Source organism: Chanos chanos, chromosome 8, assembly GCF_902362185.1.
Source record: "Chanos chanos chromosome 8, fChaCha1.1, whole genome shotgun sequence".
NCBI lineage: Eukaryota > Metazoa > Chordata > Actinopteri > Gonorynchiformes > Chanidae > Chanos > Chanos chanos.
The window spans coordinates 26,425,025-26,445,521 of NC_044502.1; the positions used below are offsets into that span (position 1 = coordinate 26,425,025).

A 20,497-nucleotide genomic window follows, 5' to 3' on the forward strand; every position below is an offset into this window, starting at 1 on the left:
TCTGTGACCTACATGAGCCAAACAAGTTGCAGTATATATTTATTCATAACTGAATTATTATAACCTTTGCTTCCCCTTGTTATTATACATAACATGCATACAAACATTGATTTTCCACTCTTGACTCGTCTTTGGTGGTCAGTCAGTCCCTCCAGCAAACTGAATGGAATCACAAACTTTAAACCTGAGGTCAGCGCAGTCTAAAAAAAAAGGCACTCAGAATAGAGCCTGACGAAAAATACAGTCCTGACCAAATAACAAAAACAACAACCCAACAATCACCGTGACAAATTCAATAATTTATCGATGGCTTTGTAAGCATTTCTGTTTCAAATGCTGTACAGAGGCAATTCAGTGGCCGACGCTTTGGAGCGATTTTGAGGTCATATACAGTGAGTGACCATTATCTTATTAGAGACAGTATTTGTGGTATGATTCTCTAATATGGACCACAACAGGATGGGTACCACATAGCAAGGTAGAAAAAATGTACCTAAGATACTTACATTTTAATTTTCAACGGTTATAATTCATTGCAGTGACATGTTTTTGCAGGTCATACTTTTGATGTTTTGTACTAACGTGGTAAGTCAAAGTGTTCCAGTAAACACATTCATTAGTGTAACTGTCTCTTGCTCCTTTTTTAGTATGTGAAATGCCAATAGAAGATGAAGTAATGCAAACTTAAAAAGGAAACAGTAGCACCTCAGACAAAGCTGCCTTTGTAAGTTTGTAGCTTTAAAAACTCCTTCATTGATTGTGGTGGGTTTTCTTTCGTGCTCTTTCTGTTCTTAAACCAGCAGCAGACGGTCCAGTATCAGTGGGGAACCTTATCTAACGACTTTGAAGCTCTCAGTGGCAGCATTTGATAAAGGTTTGTTTGCGTCTTGGTTTCACTTTAAAAAAAACTACATTTCCCAAGAGTCTCTGGACCTGAATGAATGTAGGTCATGTTCAGACTGAGCCTTTAGTTTGAGCTATGACCTTTGAACTTAATCATATGGGTCAAACCGTGTCTGTTAATAGAGACAGACAGAGGGAGAAAGACTCACAACTGAGGAAAAGAGAGCATACTAGGAGAGTTGGAGGAGCTGAGGATAACAGAAAATAAAAAAAAATAAAGACAAACAAAAGTGAGTGTGTGAGTGTGTGAGTGTTTGTGTGCGTGTGTGTGTCAGTTTGTATTTGTGTCTGTGTGTGTGGTTCACAGGGTGGGAAAAGTGAGAGGGAAGGACAGGGGGAAAAAAAACCAAGTATGGAAAAACAATACAGTAGTGCTGTTATTACTATTAAGGAAGTAGTGCAAGTAGAACAGATTTTTCTTTTAAGAATTTTTACCCTTCTTCCCAACCCCTCCCTGCTGCCCGGCATGCGTCATACTGAGCTCACTGTGATGTAAGCTAAACAACAGTCTTTCAATTACAAAAAACCCCACAGTAGTAAATATTCCCTATTAATAAAACAGTTGTGCATGCCAAACAGAGCAGTACAGGCCTAAAACCATGTTTCATAACCAAAAAAAAATTACAGCATAAATTTGAACAGATCTCCCCTTCACAAAATGAAAAACTGTTTATGGGGTAATTCTACTTTACAGGGGTCAGCTGGAGGCTAAGACACAATAAGGAACAAACCCTGACTTCTGGTCCTAGTGATTCACAATGAACGTGGATTTACTCTCAGAATTTTCACACACAGTTCTTAGAAAAATACGGACAGCTTGCAAGCAGTCCTCTGTAGGACGGTATCAGACGGTGGCCCAAACCAGATCCATTTTGAGGACGTCTGTATCCCAGTATAAATAAGAAAGTCTTGATCTCTGCAGCTCAGCACCCAAGGGATATGTCATTAAAGGTCACAGGTCGTGCCCCCTCAGCAGAGTTCAAATCTCAGCTGTCTGAGAATCACTGAATCTCTAGGATCTATGCCTAAATATATTCATTTTTTTATTATATGCAATGGGAGGAAATATTGCATGGGTCACCACCTTTACCGAACCGGGAGACGACCAAGGAGCAAAGAAAAAATAAATGTAAATTTGTCATATTTATCATATTGACTTGATCAGCCATTAACTGAATGAGCTTCAATGACGTCCCAAACTCCATACTGCTTCTCTGAAGATCTCAGTACGCGTTACATTCATTTTCACCTGATACAAAACAAAAAATACTCATGTGTTGTACCAGCACTTCTTTCACAATCTGAACACCTTGTTCAGAGGAAATACTGTAATTTCACAGAACCTAAATTGTACTCTCCTGTCATCAAAAACTCATATTCACCACTGCTTAGTGATGCTCTATAATGGCCTGTCAGTCAAAAGTGTGAGCTTTTTCAAGTTGTTTTTACAGTTAAATCTGTAGCTTTAACTGACTGATATCCCATCAGTGACCTGGCTAAGAATAGGCTATGGCATCAAAACCAAACTGTAACTCAAATTCATGACCATGTCTCCTACCAGGGCCTTTATCAGACATTTAGCACGATCTTGACCAAACTTTAATTCAAAGCATGACCTGGTCTACAACAGCAACACATTTAAATTAGTCTAAACCAAATCAGAGTTTTAAATCCAACCATCTCCACCACAAGGAGACTAATTACATGTCACTGTAAACCAAACTGTGATTCAAACTTGAATCATTACATGACTAATTTGACCACCGTAGCTCAACCAAATCCCAAAGTCTAAACCAGAATCCAGTCCTGTCCTTCCCTCAGCCTGATCAAAATGCTTGGTCATAAACCTAAAAGATGTACTCCTGACAGTCAAATTTAGAACTTTGCGTGGGCTATTCAATCTGTCTCTAAAGTCACTGTACATCTCCCCCACTGCTTTTTCATCGTTACGTGATGTCAGCGTGTTCTCAGAGAGGCAGAACTGAAGCCGCTCAGCCTGGAACATTCAGCACAGCCCTGCTAGCGAGCAAGCGCGCTAACGCTCTTAAAGGGCCAGCGCGTCTTAAACGAGCTTCGTCAGAACAACGGATCTCAGGCCATTTCTGCCTGCCCAGTCACTCGGCTCAGGCAGCTACAGTGCTGGAGCTAAGCTTGCAGGACGTGCCCCAGTAACCCAGTTTCATCACTGCATGCACCGTAACAGCCCAGTAGCGGCCACCATGTCATCCATTACCTAACACACACACACGAGTGGGCTACCTGACACATACCACTGTTAATTAAAGAAACCCTAGGTTCACCTCTGTTTTTTCTGACCACCTTTATGGTTAAAGCAAATCATTTTTCAATGAAAGCCTACCATTTAAAAATCACTGGGAATATTCTTATGGCATTTTACCAACAACATTAGCAGACATAGCTATGTGGAAACACAAAATAAATAAGTAAATAAGTAAGAAAGTAAGTAAATAAATGTCTTTATATGTACATATGGAGAGACAGAGAATGCGAGAGAGAGGGAGTGAGAGAGAGAGAGAGAGAGAGAGAGAGAGAGAGAGAGAGAGAGAGAGAGAGAGAGAGAGAGAGAGTGAGAGATCACAAAGAAAAAAGAGAGAGATGGACAGAGCAGAAATAAAATGAAAGCAGTTTCAGATGAGGGAAGAAGGGGCAGTGTGCTGACCTTGGCATTTGGAACGCTGAACATTTTACCTCATCACTCATCACCACTTAACCTCATTCTGACTCCCAGAGAGTCTGGTTACCCAATCAGCAATCAGCAGCGTCTGATTACCCAACTGAAAGAAGCACCCAATGCATGGGCTTAGAAAAGCAACACAACCTTAACTTCCAATTAGGGCCCAGTAATTTACTACTACTACCAGAAACAAGATTCTTCTGCACTTTGTTAAACCCTGCACTGAAAAACTCAAATAAACTTTAGATAAGAATACATAGTATGCAGATTCCAGTAAATCCTACATACCACTCATTTTAGATCAGCCAATCACATAATAGGTAATATGTGTCAGAATACCAAATCAAACATAATAACACAACTAGCACTGGTCAGTCACCTACAAATACCAGTGACAGTTGTAAACCAAATTAGCAAGCAAGGACCTGTGGGCCAATTAGATGACAGGACCAAAATGTTTACCCATCACCATCTGAGTAGAAAGGGTTCTCATAGGCAGAATGTGAAGGGGGAAAAAAAGCTTTGCTTACATGCAGTGTCTTTACTGTGGCAACATAAAAAAGACAAGGAGAAGTGGAGACGTTTCAGCTGGCTGTGAAAATCTTATCACCTGACAAGTTATATCAGCTTACAAATAGGTTAAAACGGTTTCAGCGCAATGCTTAACAACACACAAAACAATCCAATGACAGCAACTTCGAGGGATGTTATTGGAGAATATCGACAGTAAAACCACTGGAGAGCATCAAATTAAAACTACCCAATCAGTTACAGACTTCAGTCATTGTGTATGACACAGCTATGTGGAACAGATTTGTAAGGCACCACCAAACTTTCCTTGACTAACATTGTCTGCCACATGTCAAAACATTCTTGCACGTAGCTGACTTTGAATGCTTAAAAACACTTATATAAAACTGTCATTTGTGTCACTTTTCAATGGTGTTTGACTCTTGACTATGAAACAAGTACACAGCAACCAACTAAAAGGGCACATTCTTCTAATGTGTCCGTACCGCCAACACGCTACCAGTTAAGACATTAAGTGTTGCTATTCACTGTGTCATCCTTCACCAAGAAGAGAAGCGTGTGTAAAAACTTACTATTAGAAACCTAGATCGTTCTCTACATGGTAGCCAAAAACTTCTGCTGCACAGTGACACGGAATAACGATGAGATTCGCTCAAGTCGAAACATCTTAGCACTTGGCCGTTTTGCAAGGATAAAGAGGTTTCATAAACCAGTCTTTCAAAGGGTTGAAAAGTTCAGCAAAGTTCAAAACAGGACTTTAACCTGCAACATCACGTTTAAGTTCTCTTGTCTATTTCACAACTCTACCTATTATCCACTGAGCAATATGGTACAAATACGTTCAGAAAAGGAGAGCAGACTCCATCGAAGAAAAAAAAACCTGTTAAAATGTCAGATCGACAACCTTAGCCCCGGTCATTCACCAGTCTATCGGAGGGCGCTTACGGCTGTTGGAACATCCTCACTCAAAGGGAGAACTTTTTTCCCCTCAACGAAATCCAGGGCATGACGTCACTGCAACCGGCTCATGATTCTCAAGTCATATGTTACATAACCCGCAATCTTTTCATATTTCCTTTTATTTCGGGGTTATTCGGAGCAAAGTGTCATTTAACTAATGTCACGAATGAATACCGTGTAAAAGGTGTCTTAATAAATATTCCCCTGTGTCGTTCGAGATTTTTTCTCATTGACACGCTTCACGTAATGTAAACTGTTACACTTTCACTCCTTGATCTCCTTGACCAAAGACTTTTCAGCTCTCTTTATTTAAATGCCACCTTTTTAAATGGACAAGCGATAACACTTAGATTCGTTTTAGTCTACCAAAACTAATTTTATGCAACTTTGATAAATCTACCGGCTACGACAGAGTAAAACGAGAAATTCGCATCTGTTTATTTCAATATAAATTTTTCTATATGACAGCTTAACAACTTATAAGAACTATACACACTCATTAAACTCGAGATAACCACACCGTAACAACCACCACCGTAACAACTTTCTTTTAGCTGCGAACGACCATAGCCAATGGAACAAAATCGGCTTTTCACACCTAGATCCGTTATGACAGAGCTCCTGCATGCTGGTAGGATGACACTCTAATCACACAATCTTTGCGTGAACACTTGTGTGTTCTATGAAACTATATCAAAAAGCAATAAATTTAACTTACCCGATGTAAAGCAGCGACAAAGACGTCGATACCATTACAGTGTAATTCTGAATATCTGGCTGTGTGACACACGATAAGTTTTTTTTCTACTCGTTCGCCTTACTCATGAAATCGAGTTATGTAACCGGCACCGTTTCTGTGGGCAATGAGTGACTTCCAAACGCTTTTTTCATTCACTGATGTTCATTTTCCAACGCGCACACCTCACTCTTTGCATCATCAGCCGTCGTCTCACCTTAAAAGGAGTTGTGGGGAGTGACTTGTCCACAGAAGCTCGTATTCGGATTCGCTAGAGTGTGTGAGTGGAGCGCGCAGACCCGCTCGTACTCGCTATGCTCGACTTGCTCCCTCACTTTTGAACACCGGCCAGTCAATGTCATAGCCGGAGAATTAAGGACAACGCGTCCCGATGCGGTCAGTACTCGGAGCAGAAACACTAAGCTCTAGCATCTGCCACCGGGTGGATGTGCGTGTGACAACGACCTGTGATTCATACAAAGTTTATTAACGCTTCAACTCGGTTAACCCTTTATTATCGGCGACTGAAGATTTTCGCGATTTTGACAGTTACAGTCTAACTTAGGTCTGTGTTCCTCATATGACGTGGGTGTTCACTAGACTGTTTGGTTACACAATATCTATTGTTTCATAAGGCGCATTTACAGACTTATCGCTTTGTTGCTGTGAATTAGTGAAATTGTTGAATGAACTGAGATATTGCGTCAGTGGTTTTCCACCCATGATCATTGTCCAAAGAATGAACCAACCATACACACAAGTTACATAACGCAAAAAGTAAGGATAAAAATAACAAGATAACCTTCTTTCGTATGGAATTCTTTGACCTTTTCATTTATGCCAATCAGCTGATAACGTACTTGGCCTACTTAACTGTTGAAAAATTACAAGTGTCGGAGTCGGCAGTTGTTCCAGGTCCACATTCACTGACTGCGTGCAGCGTCCTCTGTGACACCATACGGTGGGTTTAATGTTCTCGTGCTGCTGAGGTCTTTAACTAGGTCATTCGGGAAAGTGATTGGCATCTCCTTACAGTGCTCGCTGTTGTGCTGCTAGTGATTCTGTGGTCAGTACAACGTCAGTTGGCGTCTGCTACCCCAGAGGAAATCAGTAAAGTCCTCAGCCGTACAGTAACATATGAATGAATACCTAGATTAACAGAGAACTACAGCCTGCGTTTAAACCTGCGACTGTGAGACGAGATTTGTCTGTATCGGACGTTGTCTGGGCTTAAGACCTGAAGCAAAATATTGTAGACTAGGTTTTTATGGACCCGTGACGGCCTAAATAAGAACATACTTTTAACACGTTGCACGGAGACCTGGATTAGTAATTGAGGATTTTTCTTGGGCATGACAGACAGGCAAGAGTAAAGCAGGCGGAAGTTGTTTTCAGTTTATGTGATCCCTCCATAAAACTCCTAATCCTGTTTTCCCCTTGAACTGACTTATCTGAAATGTACCTTTTAAATGAATTGCTGTTTTTAAAATGAGATCATCTTTACATCAGTCAGCAATCTTAGTAATTACAAACCTCATCCCTTCCCTCCTGAGCCCATCCTGTAGAGATTTAGAAAACATTTTCACAAAGACTTCAGCACAGTGGCCCTTCAAAATTAAAGCCATTCACTGTGAATTCAACTGTGTAAAGTGTTTGCATTCGTCAAATTAGCCCCCCAGGGACAGACAGGCTCCAGAACACTTCATTTTCTCTTGTCCATCAACCCAAATAAGTGATTAGGATTTGTTTGTACACAATAGTTTTGCATTTCTAAGAAAAGGGAGAGAGAGACAGAGAGCGAGAGAGAGAGAGAGAGAGCAGGAAGGTGGAGAGAAAGAGAGAACAATCTCCATGGCAATGGTCGCTATCTGGTGAATCACCCTTGGTAACTGTTGCACAATCAAAATACAGGATGTGAGCCCAAGCTGTGTCCATGACAACCATGTGGATGCTTTCTGTTTGGGAGGAGGCTGTGACTCTGTGGGTGCTGGTTCTGACAGCGTAACCAGAACACACAGGGAGGTGGAGTATACGCTGTTGTTCCCAATAACGTGGCATTTCCTGGCAAAATCTGTTTTTGAATCAGCAAAAATCACTGCCAAACCTTACTCTCTTAAGCAAGTGTGTATATGACATTCTGTAGAAAGGCACAAACACTAAATTACCTCAACGTTGATCATTTGTTCTTCGTGTTTACTCATTTCAGATAAATGGGAATACATGTGAGATTAATTTTTTGCTCTCAGTGTTGATTTAGCAGAATGGAAAGGACTCCTCTGCCAGCTGTGTTAAACTGGCATTTCATTACTCTGGAAAACGAATCCACAGGCAGCAGACAGAGATAAAATTACATGTCACATTCTTTTGGCCTTAAAACAATGACCACATGTTGAAACCAATCTCGCCACGTCTTATCCAAGCATCCTGCACCAATTTCTAAGCTCGTCTAAAGTATGGTTTCTTTTTGGTGGAAAAGGAACACCAATAATCATGTATGACAAAATAACTCATATGTTACTTATTCCTTTTCTGGCCACCAGTGCGCGCATTTTAGTTATCTTGTGTTGGATAAAGCACGGAAGGTGTCTCACCCCAACATATGCAACATATTCCTCTCGTATATCTATGCATTTCCACCTATGTTTAAAAACATTTCATGGTTACATAAAATACTCTGCATCACATGTAACCTTGGTTTCTGTCTGTACCATAGCTGTGATAAAGGGCCCTTGTTTAAGACGGACACACCTGGCCCCTGTGAGGTAACACACTGTTCAGCTTTAGTAAGTGAAGCTCCTTTGTGGGGAAATGAAGAGTATTATACAACTGTCACTTATTTCTCTGTCTGCAAGTGTGTGTGGATTGGATGAGTCACAAAAAGGGAAAGGGGGGGGTACTCCCCCAGCATACTCACAACTGTGCTTTCAGATGCGCTGCAGTTTGTGAAAACACACACACACACACACACACACACACACACACACCTTTATCAAAATATCAACTTTAAGAAGTTAAAGACTTTGACAAATCTAGTAGGAGTGCTGCCACTACAAAATGTGTGTGTGTGTGTGTGTGTGTGTGGGGGGGGGGGGGGGGGGGGGGTTGCACAACATATAAGACCTAAATAGAACAAACCTAATGATGGTTATCTCCTCCTTCCAACACACATTTCCCACTGTCATCTCTCTCTCTCCATTAACTGTCCGATTCGTAATTGTTAGGTGCACTCTGTCCATGTGGGTGATATAACAGTGAGTGTAGAGGTCTGTTTAGCAGGTTACAGTATCAAACCTCAGTCAGATCTGTCTTTGCACTGCAATGTAAGAACACAGCCAACAGGACCAGTGTGACACAGACCCAACCTGAATGATCCTATCTAAGAGGAACCCAGCAAATGACAAACCCCCCCACCTCATTTCATGAGATCCAGCTCCAGTCTCTGGACCATACAAAGCTATGTAATCTGTTCATTTCTATCAAACGTGTTTTCAAAACAGTGATTTGATGTTAAACTGAATTAAATGTGGACCTCACCCAGGTCAGGTGGACAGGGGGCTCTCCTGCCAGTCAAGACAGGCTGTGGTTATGTAGAGTGAGGAACAGCTTCCAGCGGGAACAGTAGTTTCCGAGTCATTCAATTAGGAGTCAGACATGATCTAAAAGTTTCCATGAATATTTAGACTCCCCATCCCCCTCTCCCACTTTTTTCCCCTCTGTCAAACATTTTTTTTGTTCAGTGACTCATTTTGCCTAAATACAAGATTATTCCTTCCTTTTTAAAATGAAAAATTTTGCTTCTTCTCTCTGCAGCGGTAGCTTTGTTGTGTAATAATATTTAATTACTGTTTAATTAAATTTATACCATAATCTCTCATCGCTGCACTGCACCTCCAGATGTGCTGTGTTTCAGTGTTGTGCAGAGATTAAAAATATTATGATTGTTAAGTAAGAAGAATAAATCATTCAACATGAGCAGGCAGTAATATGGGTTCCAAACTGTCTAATCACTGATATGGGATTAAAATGAATCTGCAAATTAAAAGTGATGGCTAATATCTGTATTAATAGACATTTTATATATATATATATATATACACACACACACACACATATATACATATATAAAAATACAGACTACCAGTATTACAACTATCACTGCTACAATAATAATTATAATAATGTTGATAATGACACTGAATGTAAATATATCAGTATAAGTGCTAATTCTGTGGACCAAACGCTACTAAAACAGAAGAAGGAACCAGATGAATGGATGACCTTATTTGATATGACTTAAAGATAGGAGAAGTTAGCCCGAACCTGTGAAGCATTTACAAGTATAAACAATGGCAGATATCGAAAAATGTGTCAGTGTAAATATGTCTGCCACAGTTTTCAAAATGACACTTTATATGTTTGAAATGTCAGAAAAAAATGTGTTGAATTTTAATTTTTGCTTCTCTTTGCAAACAGCTTTGTTGCTATGGCACCCCCCAATGGCCAACTTAATGTTGGGTTTTTAACAACTGGAGAATGGGGCATTTAATATTGCTCAATACTACACTTTAACAGTCTTCTGACCACAAATTTGTATCTCATGGAAATGACTTGCCAAGATCAGACTCCCACATACACAATGCAGCCATATGACAGTGGGTGAAAAACAGTCCATACACTTTTAAAAATCCATTAGCCATAACACACCCAATAAATGTGCTCTCAGCCTATGACAGATTACCTTCAAATGTATTTGATCATTTATTTTTCTTTAATCAAGTACAGAAATGATAACACAACAACAACAAAACAAAATGTGCAAAAACAGTTGAAACCAACTTCACAGTTGTATATTAGTTCATTTTTGGTTTATCAGCAGCAGCCGCCAAAAAAGCTGTCAAACACTGCTGTTAAACGTTCCCAAATGAGTTTAAAACAAACGATGAGGAATAAGATCTGATGAAATGAGACAAAGGGAAATGAGACAGTGCCAGTTGAAATACTTGAATAACAGAACACTCAAGGATATGGAGGAACTGACTGGCTTCCTTGATCATGGAAAACTTGATTGTGATTGGATGCTAAGACAGTTAGATCACTGATACAGATCTACTTGAGACATGAAATTCCACAAAACTGTCTGTGTGTATGAACTGTTATGCAACAGCACTGGAGCAAAATACAGGAGGGAAAGAACATTTTAAGAGTCTTCTGAGGAAGAAAACACTGCACTAGGAGCCCAAACTGCTCTACATTTCAACATTAGTGTACACTTTTTGACTCCTAATTAAAGTTGTATGATGTCTTATATCGTATCACTAGCCTTGCTCTTACATGTATTTATTCTCTCCTATTCTCTAAACTGATTAAATTATACCTGGAGAAAGTAGAGTCACAGTCTCCACAAAAACACACATGCCAACAGCCACCTCAAAGAGCGTTTATCTCAGTTTCAGTCCTCAGCATAACGGCCTCTGGATTATATTCAAACCGCACAAACATTGTCCCAATGCTCTGAAACCTCCATGTGCAGAGAAATGGGCATACAACTGAGCTTACATATGTGTGTGTTTCCTCTTTACAGACTCCTGGCGATTAGTCCTGTTTCCCCTCTCTCCACTGCCGCGATCCTTCATTCCACGCGACATAGACGAAGAGCGCCAAAACCATGTGCACGACCACCACTGCCACGATGGCAGCATAGAAATAACTGTCGTTACTGGAGTAGCCCAATGAAGCTGGTTGGGGAAAAAAAAAAAAAAAGAAATAGCACACAAGGTCAAAAGGTGACATGATTAATTTGGTCGCACTTTGTATTCATAGCACACAGCTTGTGAAGTTTCTCCGTTGGATACAGCCAGTTACATCACAGCAGTGCAACATATCCTGAGATGAACTCAAAAGTCCAACAAGACAGCCACCAACAGATTCTATGTTTAACTGGAGAAAATTCAACAATTTACTTAAGTCACACAGATTGCTACAGTTGTTTAATAACAGTTGTAACAATTCATGGCTGGTTGTCTTTCGTAATGCATTCAATTCAACTGCAGAATTTGTTTACTGTCACACGGGAGTCAAAGCATTCACTAATTGATTTTCAACACAAACAGTCTCTCGTCTCATTTCCTGTAGTCCAGATTCAGCTGAACCAGACATTTGAAATAATCCAAATTTAGCAATGCTCAGTTTGTATTATTTCTACCAGACATACCTTCGAACAAATACGTCTTTGTGGCAAAATATAACCCTATTGGCAATGTTACCATCAGGATGGTGAAGAACAGCAGTGTTTTTAACACCGCCAGCAAGGACCCATCATTCCTACAGAGGAAAAAAAAGAAAGCATCCTAAAACATTTCTTGTTCTTGTACGGTCCAAAACAACTATACAGAAGACTTCCATAGAGCCAGTGAGCCAAACAACAGGCCCCTCATGCTATACTGAAAGATTGGCTTTGTCAAGTAACAGCGTTCACTGCAGCTACTGCGGTTCATTATAAGAAAGGCATCGGACAGAAAGACTGGGAACACATGTATGGTTCACTGCTACAGAAGCAAAACACGTTGAGAGTAATCTACTGAAAGAGTCTGAGTAAACAGTTTGAGCACAACTTTCATTCTGACAATGAGAAAGGACACACACTGGAAAACAACGGCTCAACCTGCAATGAAGCTGATCATAATCGTTATGGTATTTAATTATGATGCAGTTAATCTATTTAAAAATTTGCATTCTCTTCAGAACTTATGTAAATTTGTTCAGTTTCATTCTTCACATCATGTATTTTACTACAGCGACTTTATAACTCTTCACTCTTTCTGTAATTTTCATGTGCTGTCTTGAATACTGATATTACATCACTGTCCTGTTTTCTGTTAGTAAAGGTGGTAACACAGAGCAGGCATGGTCAACTTTCTTGTTTTCGTATACTGATTTTTTTCCCCCTGTAGCACCAATTCAGCTCTGGGTCGTATTCCAGGGGGCTATTCCAGGAAGCGAGTTGAGGGAAAACTCAGAGTTAGTTAACTCAGAGTAAGTAATAAACCTCCTAATAGAGGAGCCCTATGGCTTCATTCCCCTAGCAAAACAAAGCCATAGGGCTCTTCTATCTACTAGGTTTACTACTTTCTCTGATTTAACTAACTCAGAGCTTTCACTAAACCCGCTTTCTGGAATACCACCTGCTCCTCAGATATTCTCTAGGGCAGTGTTTCTCAATCCTGCTCCTGGGGAACCCCTGCTCTGCATATCCTCTATCTATTCTTGCTCCAAACACATCTGATTAGTGTGATTAACATGCTCTTGATTAAATCAGGTGTGCTCAGCCAATCAAATGTGCCACTGATGAGTTCAGCCATGTAGGTAGAGCAGGGAAGGATGAAAAACATACATAGTAGGGGTCCCAAGGGAGTAGGGTTGAGAAACACTGCTCTAGGTGCCTTAGTCTCGCCAATGTTTGCGTAACTAATGTTCGGAAGAGGGGTTTCCTACCGCTTGTATTTAATGGAATGTAAGAAGCTTTGTTGTCCGGGTGTTTTTAGTCTTGCACGTTACTGTATTTCACTTGGTGATTGTCTCATATTTGATTGCTACAATAAGCGTCGACTGATAGCAGCGAAACAACTCTCACAGTTTCTGTGTTTTGTCGTTCTGAATCGGATTATTAAAAAGTCCCTGGAAGCATCAGACATTTAAAGCGATAATAATTGTCAGAGGTAAATGAAGTTGTACCCGTAAGACACAAGTTTTAACTTTACGTAAGAATCTCTAAAATTTCTCTCCGACTCCTTGGTTCCTCCAAAACACAAACTGCTAATCGGGGATAGCCTTGTGGTTTCTTAGCGAGATAACCATGTAACGCACGTAAATCCGCGCTCGAAAATACTTACCCTCTGAAATCTGGGCTAGTGCCGGGCATAGCATTAAGCAAGGACTTGTCATAGTTTTCCATGGTGGCTACTGATGCAAAGGTAAACGTGTCTGTGTTTATCTTCCGTTAAATTCATGTAAAGCACACCAAGGCTAAATGAGCCGACAGCGGTACATTTCCGGGTTGTGTCACATGTTCATGACGCATTGAATGCAAGGACGGCGCGTCTTTTTGTTCGAACAATAATGTTCTTTCTGTTTCTAGTTTACATAGGCTGATTGCAGGAGTTACATTAAAATAAGTCAAATTGCGGTCCAAGGCAAGTTGTGCCCAATACTACCACAGCAGAACACGTAATATAACGTTTCTGCGTCAGCTTTATTTAACTGAATCCAGTGCTAAGGTTTTTAGTGGAGTAGAACTTAGTAACACTTTGATAGTAGTCTGTTTGGTTTGAGGTAATTAGTATTGTGTTAGGCACAACTAGTAAAGAAGTTTAACTGGTCAAAGTTTAACCGCTCATTTGCCACTCGATAGAGTGGTTCAACGGCCCATAAATCTTCGGCCACGGATATCCATATGTTTAGAAAGACGACTTACAACATCCTCTGATTCAACTTTTGATTCAACTTTAGATTCAACTTTATCAAGTGCCGAATTTAATATTTAAGCGTGACCACTAGAGGGAAACAAATGTCTGCAGTTAGTGGTTGGCGTGCATCTGTGACTTGCCTGTGTCAACAGCTGAAACGCTGTGCGAGAATGCAGGTCTGTTTTGTCAGTCATCTCGCTGTTTGAATGGGTTTATCTATCGTGCTATATGGGTGGGTTTCGTAGGTTTGTTCTGTAATTTAAGGCCAGCATGGTGTGGTAATTTATTATGGTAATTAATTTAAGGCATAGAGGAGTGTGCTTGAACCATGGATGGCACTTGGTTCACCAACCAAGTCCCATCCACAACAGTGGCAGGTAGAGCTTCTTGGGCATGCGGTGGATGCCAAGATGATTGTCGCAGACCCTGAGAAAGTCTATGTACCCCAAATTCACCAGGGGTGCTCCAGAGTTTCTTCAGGTTGGCCATCTGCTGACATCAGTTTATCAGAGGTTTGCTTACATCACTGCATCTCAATGGGATGGTGTTACTTTGGACTCCAATGTGTAATGCTGACTTCAGCATAGCGGCCGGCCGGTACGTCAGTTTTGCTGATATATCAGCCACTATCAGCCCCTTTGACAATTAGTGGTCCATAACAGTATCGGCCTCCTCGTATCGGTTTAGCCAATGTTTGTGCAAATGCACCCTCTTGTGTTTATGCTATGTATGGCGGGTTTACTTTAGGCTACTTTAACTAAAAAAAAGAAAAAATATATATATATATATATATATATATATATATATATACACACACACACACACTGAGGGGCTTGACAAAATAATGGAAACACATGGTATTTCAAGACCTATAAATTTGCTGATGTTTAGACATTAATACGATTCCCAGTGATATGTAAATTTTATGTATATGCACTGCAGACATCCTGTGCTTTATGTATTACCCAAGATTTTTCTTTCTGTAGAGGTCTGCGTATTAGTATAAGTCAATGTGTGACCTTCCAGACTTCCAGAGGGCAAATTGTTGGAGCGTGAATGGCTGGCACTTCAGTAACAAAAACTGCTGAGTTGTTTAACGTATCAAGAGGAACTGTTCCTGAAGTCATGATGGCATACCAAAAACTAAGAGAAACTAGTTCTTGGAAGTGTAACTCTGTACGGAAGCCAAAACTCTGTGAACATGACTGCACTAAAGCACTAAAACGCATTGTGTCAAAAAATCACAGGTCCACAACTACTAAAGTGACTGCAGAGCTAAACCAACTTCTTGCTAACCCAGTATCAAAACAGTGCATCAAGAGCTCAATGCAGCTGGATACCAATGGAAGGCCTGCCATTGCCAAACCTTTTCTTTCCCCCATCAATGTTCGAAAATGCCTCTGCCTCTCTGACGAATCATCCTTCATGCTTTTTCCTTGTTCAGGATCAATTTATGTATGGAGGAAGCCGAAATAAGCCCTTGATCTTGATTGCCTGACCCCAACCGTTAAGCGTGGAGGCGGTTCTGTGATGGTTGGGCCGCAATATCACAAAATTCTCTTGATCCTGTGTTAGCACTGCGTGGTAGGGTTACCTCTAAAGAGTATTTGTCAATTTTGGGTGACCAAATTCACCCAATGGTCCAAACGCTCTTTCCAAACAGTGGTTCCATCTTTCAAGACGATAATGGGCCAATTCACACTGCTAAAATCATTAAAGACTGGCATGAAGAGCACAGCAGTGAAGCTGAACACTTGGATTGGCCCCCACAATCACCAGATCTTAACGTAATCGAAAATCTCTGGTATATTTTGGAGCAGCAAGTAAGGAGCCACTTCCCTCCACCGTGCTCTAAAAGAACTGGAACAGGTTTTGCTTCAGGAATGGATTAAAATTCCCTTAGCCGCTGTCCAAGTTATATGAATCTGTTCCTCGACGCATTGAAGCAGTTATTGCTGCCAAAGGAGGACCAACTCGATATTAAATGATAAAACTATTATCTAACAAGGTGCTTCCATTATTTTGTCCAACCCCTATATATATATATATATATATATATATATATATATATATAATGCGTGTGTGTGTGTGTGTGTGTATACATGTATGTATATGTTGGGGTGTGTGTGTGTATACACACACACAGTTAAGCCCAAAATTATTCATACCCATGCCAAATTTGGATTTATAGTGAATTTTCATTTGACCAATACGTTTCATTCTGGCTGGAAATGACAAACAAGTCATAAAAGACAGTAAGACATTGTGTCAGAGATGTTAACAATAATTTTAACTATTTCTGTGGGGTTTTTTTTGCATTTTTACCAAAGATGCCATGTCCAAATTTATTCATACCCCTTGAAATTGTCGCAAATTTACACCATTCCAAATTCTCCTGGTAATTTCTACCATGTTCTAGAGCATTCTAATCAACTGTAGATTGAGATAAGGTCATGCGGTAGTTCTCTAATCAGTTACCAGTCAATTGCAAGTCATGGCTAAAACTAAAGGGCTTAGTGAGGACTTCTGGTTGCACATTGTGGATGCTCACAAGACAGGGAAAGGCTATAAAGCCATATCCAATTGTTTTCAAGTGCCAGTGGCCACAGTGCAAAGCATAATCTGAAAGCACAAGGAGTTCCACACTGTGAAAAATCTCAAACGGCGGGGGTAGGAAGCCAAAAGTGAGCCCTGTGCTGGCAAGAATTGCAGTGTGAGAGGCCAAGAAGAATCCAAGGATCACCACCAAGGCCATCCTGATGTATCTGAGCAATTCTGGGACCTACATCTCAAGGCAGACACTTCAGCGGACACTGCACAAGGCTGGCGTCCATGGACGCTGTCCGAGGAGGACTCACTTGGAGGACTCTTCAAGACAGGCGCACAAAGGCTTGCCTAGCCTTTTCAAAAGCACACCTGGACAAAGAAGAAAGCGTTTGGTAATATAACCACAGAACTGATGACCAAAAGCTTTCTTCTTTTCCGTCTTGGAGAAGTGGAGTCCTCCTTGGCCGGTGTCCATGGAGACCAGCATTGTGCAGTGTCCGCTGGGGTGTCTGCCTTGAGATGCTGGTACCACAATTGCTCAGATTCATGTGGATAGGCCTCAGTGGTGATCCTTGGATTTTTTTTTTTTGCCTCTCACACTACAAAAACCCATAGGTAAAGGTCTATGATAAATTAATATTGCCCCAAAATATTGGCCAAATATCGGTTTCGGCCATCCTAAGCCATTAGATCGGTATTGGCCCTACTTCAGCCCCATTTTTTCAGATTCCCAGACCCTCAGCAGTCCTACATAGCAGACACCAGTGTTCGTGATCAGGGCATTGGGACAGTCCTCTACCAGCCCAATGAGGGAGGAGAGAGGGTGGTCGCTCACTGCAGTCGGAGGTTGAGCAGTGCTGAGTGGACCTACAGCGCACCCATCGAGCATTGTTGGCCCTGGTGACACGGCTCCAGCTCTTCCATGGTTTATCCGTATGGGTCCTGCTCCCTCCTTAGGATCGACCATGCCTCCCTCACATAGCTCACAAATTTCTGGGAACCAGAATGGCAGGTGGTGATGTAGATTGTGTCCCTCCAGACATCACTCTGAGGTCTAGCACCAGCCTGATGTGCCTACATGTTAACATGGAAGGCCTGTTGCAGTGACCCTGCTATGAAAACCCCTGCATGTACTTTTAGCTGTTGGAGGTATGCCTTGAGGGCCCTAGCAAGGTCTGCAAAACCCTGACAACAAGCAGAGATGACGATGACTAACTGAGGGTCAATCCACGAGAGTTTCCCCAAGCACAAGAGGCCAACCTTGAGGTGGGTGCAGGCTGTGATTGGCATTGGCAGCAGCTGCACTCACTGGGCCCACTGTGAAATATCACTGCTCCCATTGGGACAGCCTGGCTCTCTGAGGAGTCTCCTTTATGACGGTTGGAAGGACACATCCAGGGAACGGTTTTGTGGCAGCTGCAACGGCTCCAGGCAAAGAGAGTTGGAGTGGACTTCCTGAGCCCCTTTCCACACACTCCGCCGATCAGTTGCTATGTTCTTGTTGCCATGGAGTACCTCATGAGGTGACCCCAGGTATATGCAGTGGCCAGAGAGCTGTCACCACTGCCAGGAAGCTGGTTGAGAAGACGTTCAGCAGGTTTTGCATGCTCAAAGAGCTCCACAGTGACAAGGGATGGAACTTCGAGTCCCAGGTAATGCAAGAGGTGTGCCAGTACGTGGAAGTCAGGAAGACCTGCAACCCACCTGTGCACCCCAGCCTGATTGATTGGTGAAGTAGTTTAACCAGAGTTTCACCGCACAGTTCCCCATCCTGACTGGCATTAGCAGGCCTGGGAACAACATCTCCCCCTGTTACAGTGTGTCTGGTGCCGCTGGTCTATGGTGCAAGACTCCATACAATCTATATACAACCTATGTCACGTGACTGGACATATTAGAGATAAATTTGAGTCTAGGTAATAATTATATAGCACTTAAGTGAAATAACCTGATTAAAAAGAAACAAAAAAACAGTTATCTGTGAAGTTTGTGAAAAAGTGATTGCGCACATCTACTAGTCCAGACAGCTGTCAGCACAGTTATATCTGAGACATAACTGCAGTGGGTAACCATGGGAACAATGAATCCTGTCCCTGTGGGCACACCAACATTTCATCCTGCGCTGAGATCTACCAAGGGATGCAAAGCTTCTGTCGTGATTCCCACAAGTTATGTTTCACTCCCTGCTTCAAACCCAAACTTTGGTCATGACGCAAGATGTCATTAATTCCACTGACTATAATTTTCAGACGTCAGACATCATATGGCAAGATGTCATTAATTCCACTGACTGTAGTTTTCAGACATCATATGGCTATGGACATCAATGTGTTTCCTAAATCCTCATTTGGATTATGTTAGGATAATTAACTCAAATGCTGAGAATATTTTCATTTATTTATTTATTTTTTAAATAAGGGGTTTTTTTGTTATTGTTTGGAGCCGCCCTAACAAAAATAAATACTCCCTTTGCAGTAACCTACACGCTGATTGATGCAACGTGACAAATCTAATAACGACCAAATCACAGCACCACATTTCAAACAGGAAGTATTTTATGTGCACACATAAATCTCATTTACAATGCTCTTCCTCTTTTTAAAGCGTCGGTGCAGCCACTGACCAGGCAGTTGTGGCACCTAGAGGCATTAAGTCATCACCATCAGGGAGCAAGCAGGCTGTGCTGAAGGGAGCACAACAACAACAATAACAAAATTACAAGTGTCACGCAGCACCCAAAGTGAGTGTCACCAATGACATTAATCCACATAAGCTTCACAAAGGGTATAGAGGCAAGAATCTGTGTCATCGGCCATAAAATCAAGGTTAACACAGACACCTCCCATCCTCTCTAATTAATGCTCAGATAAAAATTGGATGCTAGAATGGGTCTCTGCTCAGAGAACAGTGTAGATTTGGCTTTCAGTTCATTGAGTTAGCCATCATACATTGTCCTCTCAGTTAGGACTTAAAAGACAACACGGTCATGGAATCATAATGGCATTCAAGGACACAATGTCACAGATCTGGAGAGTGAAAGAAGTGTGTGTGTGTGTGGAGAGAGAGAGAGAGAGAGAAAGTCAGACTGCTAAGGAGACAGAGACAGAGAGAGAGATAACGAGAACGTACATTAAGAGTTCTGCATAATAACATCACTATTGTAGGAGCACAAAGAGACAACAGTGTAAGGCAGGTGGCTGACAATGTTTTGAATCTGAGTGCTTAACAATGCTTCAACAGTTTTGAATATGCTGTAAACAGTTTCAGTAAAATAATACAAGATTACATTTCATACAGGATTGTAATATTTTCGCATATTAAACATATACATTCACAAAAATCTGTGTATTGCAAAAAAAACTACAAATGCATATTTTATGGTGATAATGAGTGGAGTATAATTTTATTTAATGACAAATGAACCCTTTAAATAACAATCATATGTGTCAATAGCACTGCTACACATTTATGACTGACAGTCTCCAGAGACACTGTCTTATCTTTATTCTAAAAAGATAAGTTTCATACCTCAGATCTCCAAAACACTTCAGAGCCCCACTACACCTAAAAGGGTCCTTAAACTTCATACCAAATTATTTTCCTCAGGTATCCCCTTGAGTTTTTTAAACTGAGTGAATTTAAATTGATATTGACATTTCCATC

The 20,497-nt window shown here is 41.1% G+C and overlaps 2 protein-coding genes across 2 annotated transcripts in view; both read right to left on the minus strand.

The window, feature by feature from the left end:
* Positions 1-5,882, minus strand: part of npas2 (neuronal PAS domain protein 2) — a 64,520-nt gene extending 58,638 nt beyond the window's left edge. Inside the window, exon 1 of the mRNA XM_030781246.1 lies at positions 5,808-5,882. The gene's annotated coding sequence lies outside the window, so the exon portion shown is untranslated. The remainder of the gene's footprint in view (positions 1-5,807) is intronic.
* Positions 5,883-10,637: 4,755 nt separating this feature from the next.
* vma21 (vacuolar ATPase assembly factor VMA21) lies at positions 10,638-13,841 on the minus strand. Its single transcript, XM_030781212.1, has 3 exons — positions 13,715-13,841; positions 12,037-12,146; positions 10,638-11,560 (listed from the first exon to the last, which is right to left on the minus strand). The coding sequence occupies exons 1-3, from the start codon at positions 13,774-13,776 to the stop codon at positions 11,418-11,420; spliced, it is 315 nt and encodes a 104-aa protein (XP_030637072.1). The 5' UTR covers positions 13,777-13,841; the 3' UTR covers positions 10,638-11,417.
* Between the last annotated feature and the right edge of the window lie 6,656 nt (positions 13,842-20,497).